Source organism: Haliotis rufescens, unplaced genomic scaffold, assembly GCF_023055435.1.
Source record: "Haliotis rufescens isolate VD_foot unplaced genomic scaffold, xgHalRufe1.0.p SCAF_15, whole genome shotgun sequence".
NCBI classification, from domain to species: Eukaryota; Metazoa; Mollusca; class Gastropoda; order Lepetellida; family Haliotidae; genus Haliotis; species Haliotis rufescens.
The window spans coordinates 24,986,296-24,989,931 of NW_025963835.1; the positions used below are offsets into that span (position 1 = coordinate 24,986,296).

The 3,636-nt window shown below is 39.1% G+C and overlaps 1 protein-coding gene across 1 annotated transcript; it reads right to left on the bottom strand.

The window, feature by feature from the left end:
- Positions 1–2,531: 2,531 nt before the first annotated feature.
- On the bottom strand, positions 2,532–3,247 carry LOC124139153 (putative nuclease HARBI1; the record flags this gene model as incomplete). The annotated part of the gene is made up of 2 exons (XM_048395858.1): positions 2,532–2,729; positions 3,089–3,247. Coding segments are annotated over 2 exons (357 nt in total), but the record flags the coding sequence as incomplete, so codon positions are not given.
- Between the last annotated feature and the right edge of the window lie 389 nt (positions 3,248–3,636).

Sequence of the window (3,636 nt, forward strand, 5' to 3'; positions counted from 1 at the left end):
AGGGGGGGCAACTCTCATTACCCCTATTCCAAACCCAAAACTTCTTCTTGTGCCTTTCGTTGTTAAGTTCTAATCTTGACATTCTTCGTCTCCAAATGCATATTTTATGTGAAGCATTTTGACTTTTCAAGAGAGAATTTACTTATGACGACAAAACATATGCCTCATTATATCAAAGGCATTTTTTTTCAACGTGGTTGAATAGGCCATGTTATCAAATACAATTTTAACATACAATTCTCATATATCATTTCACATGGCTATAAGGCTAATGATAATAACACTGGTGCCAACATGAGTGACAGAAAAAAACTCATACAATCAGATTTTTTTTTTGCACTATAAAGGGGTGAAGATTTTTGTGGTTTTTAATCTACGATTTCATCATTTGTCATGGGTTGGGATATTTATTTCTGTTGAAACGATTTTGTTACCCGTGAAGAAAAATAAGACGACAAAAAAAATGTATAATCGTGATCCATAGCTAATTCTCACAAAAACCGAAAAACAAGTGCAACTGCTGGTTCTCGTAAACCGTACCTCTCCCGTTTCAGGGGCGGTCGGGTAGCCTAGTGGTTAAAGCGTTCGCTGGTCACGCTGAAGACCCGGGTTCGATTCCCGACATTGGTACAATGTGTGAAGCCCATTTCTGGTGTCCCCCCGCCGTGATATTGCTGGAATATTGCTAAAAGCGGCGTAAAACCATACTCACTCACTCACTCTCCCGTTTCAACAGTGTAAAAAATATTAATTAGCGTTATATAACAACTTATTTTCAAAAAGTGTGCAAATAACTTTATCCGTGTGCAGGTACGGAAGTCGCCGATGTAATTGGCTCTCCTTCGACTTTACATCTGTTAGCACGGGTTTTAGAAGAAAATGTTGGCGATGTCCCTACTCAGGAAGCGTCTGTGCCGAGTTGTTCCACCTCACAGATCTACCCAGAAGGAGAACTGTCTGTCGACCCATCTGCATTACATGCCGACATCAATACCATCGAAGAGTATGTCCTATTAATTAATACTGGGATCTATCTTCTTGCAGCAGTGCTAACATACATGTAATGCCAAGTCCTTTTCTGCACTCGCCCACCCATTGGATTGTAACACTCAAACTAATTTTGGCCTTGAACATACGCGTATACAACGTAGAATGAATTGTATATACATAGGGAGACTCGCATGACCATCATGATCAAATGATACAAAACAATGTATTTTTTCAGGGCTTTGGTCCAGACTGTGTCGAAATCCAATCGTGTCACCAGAGAAAGATCAAACAGGATGACATCACCCGACTGCAGTATGAGGTTTTGCTTGAGCAGAAAAAGAAAGTCATTCAGCAAACTATTTACTTTGAACTCAAGGACAAGAAGCTCCGATTGGAGTTGGATAGCTTGATGCACCATGAATGAAAATGACATCCTAGTGTTTGAAATGTTACTAAGAGTTCATTTAGAAAATACAATTAGTTTGATAGTGTGCTACACAGTGTTGTGTTGTATATTGTATAGCTTCAGTTGAACGAACGGGAGGTAACTAACAATGTCAATTCTAATAAATTGTTATCTATCTTTTACTATATACTATATACAAGTAACCAAACACGTATCACTTTGGTATATTGCTGGGTGATCTTTACGTATGTAGCTGTCAATAACGATGAGTTAATACACGATTTCTACGAAATTTATGTAAACCATATTGAAATATATCTTGAATAAAATTAATGTGATAGACTCATTGCTAAAGATACACAAAGAACCTTACATTCTCACCGTGAAGTCGTGGCGTTGTGCAACAAAATCAAACTCATTGTATGCCTGTAGCGTTCATCTGTATTTTTTCTGAAGGGAAATGTGCACTGTGCACTGGACAATATTTACGCAGTAATCAATCTAAATTGAAGTTAAACAAAGCTGGGAAACCATATCCCTTTGATTCAACATGAAAAGACAAAAGTGCAAGCAAAAGATTTTGCTTAAACATTTGTTACAATTTTATTTTGCACGCATTGGCAAATACATACCGCGTACACTGTCAACTATTTTCTTCAGTGACAACAGATGGTATCGCTGCATTCTTCTGTATAGTTATATTAAAGCAGAGACAGTTTGACCATTTCATTAGTGAAATAGTGCCTTGTGATATAATCACAGATGCCCCGTCCATCTTCGGGCCCTGTATATTGCCCTTCAATGTTACTGTCGTCCCCTCCATCAACATCCAGCATGGGTTCACGAAGAATTATCGCCAGATTATGCAACACAGCACAAGCACCTGTGAAATATAGTAGGATTGTTTAAAGGGTTTACAGTATCGTTATCATTCGATTCTTATGTTATATGAATGAGTGTTTCCCACTGGTGTTAGCACTATTCCAGCTATCAGATATATGCGATCTTATATCGGTTAGCTTCAAATTTATTTCATAGTTACAATATATATTATTATCTTAGTAAGCTAACCAATGATGGTGCAAACTCTCTCTGGGCTCATCCTGATTTCACCATGCAGAACATGGAAACGCCGTTTGAGCCACCCAAATGCTCTTTCTGTGGTTGACCTTGTCCTTTTATGGGAAGAGTTGAATCGCTCTTGCTCGGGGCTAGATGGCTTTAGATACGGAGTCATCAAATACGGACGACATGCGTATCCACTGTCACCGAGAATAACGCCGTCTTGTAGAGTCGTATGGTGTGTTTCCAGGTGTTGCCGCACGTTACTCATCTTGCACACGTGGCTGTCATGCGTACTGCCTGGCCATCTCGCCACTAAATTAGTAAATTTACCTACAGAACGAGACAAATGGGGTTAATGTTAATATAAGTCAATATTACCATCGAACTTGGTTCATATAGCAGCCACTGCCATATAGCTGAAACAGTGCTGATCGCGGCGTTAAACAACAAATGCTGAAATCATATCATACTGTAAAGATTTGTCTGATAGCTATTTCGTTTAACAATGTGAATGGTGTCAGGGTCGTAAACATATTGTCCTTGTGACTTTGAAGGGAGGACGTGTATGCTCCATGCACAGGTTTAACAATGACATTTGATTTGTTCTTATAAAAATCTATTTAACACACCTTGGCTGTCACACACTGCTTGAACGTTGATCGAATGGTAGCCTTTCCTATTGACAAAGGCAGGTTCGTTGTCTGATGGTGCCTGTATCCGTACATGTGTCCCATCGATACATCCGATGACTCCAGGAAATCGAGATATATTGTAGAATTCCTTTCTAATGTCACCTATATCCCTCTCGGACGGCCAGGTAACAAACTTGGGCACAAGAGACGCAATGGCAAGGGAAACTTTCCTCACAACTCGTGAGGCTGTTGATTTGTCTATCCCTATTGTGTCGCCAGTGATTTGCAGGAAACTTCCACTTGCAAAGAAACGTAGGGCTACCAGAACCTGATAAAATTATTATAAAGAGGCTAATGATAGGTTTGACAAATTTTCAAATATTTCCATAATACTTATATCTACTTTGTTATTTATTTGGCTGCGTCTTCATTGTGTCTCAGTAAGTAAAGTGTTAATGATTGATATAAGATGTGCATGCTTTAATTAATTAAAAGGTTCTTTTGGCCGGAATCGAACACGCAAAACTGTTCTCTTCAGTGTGC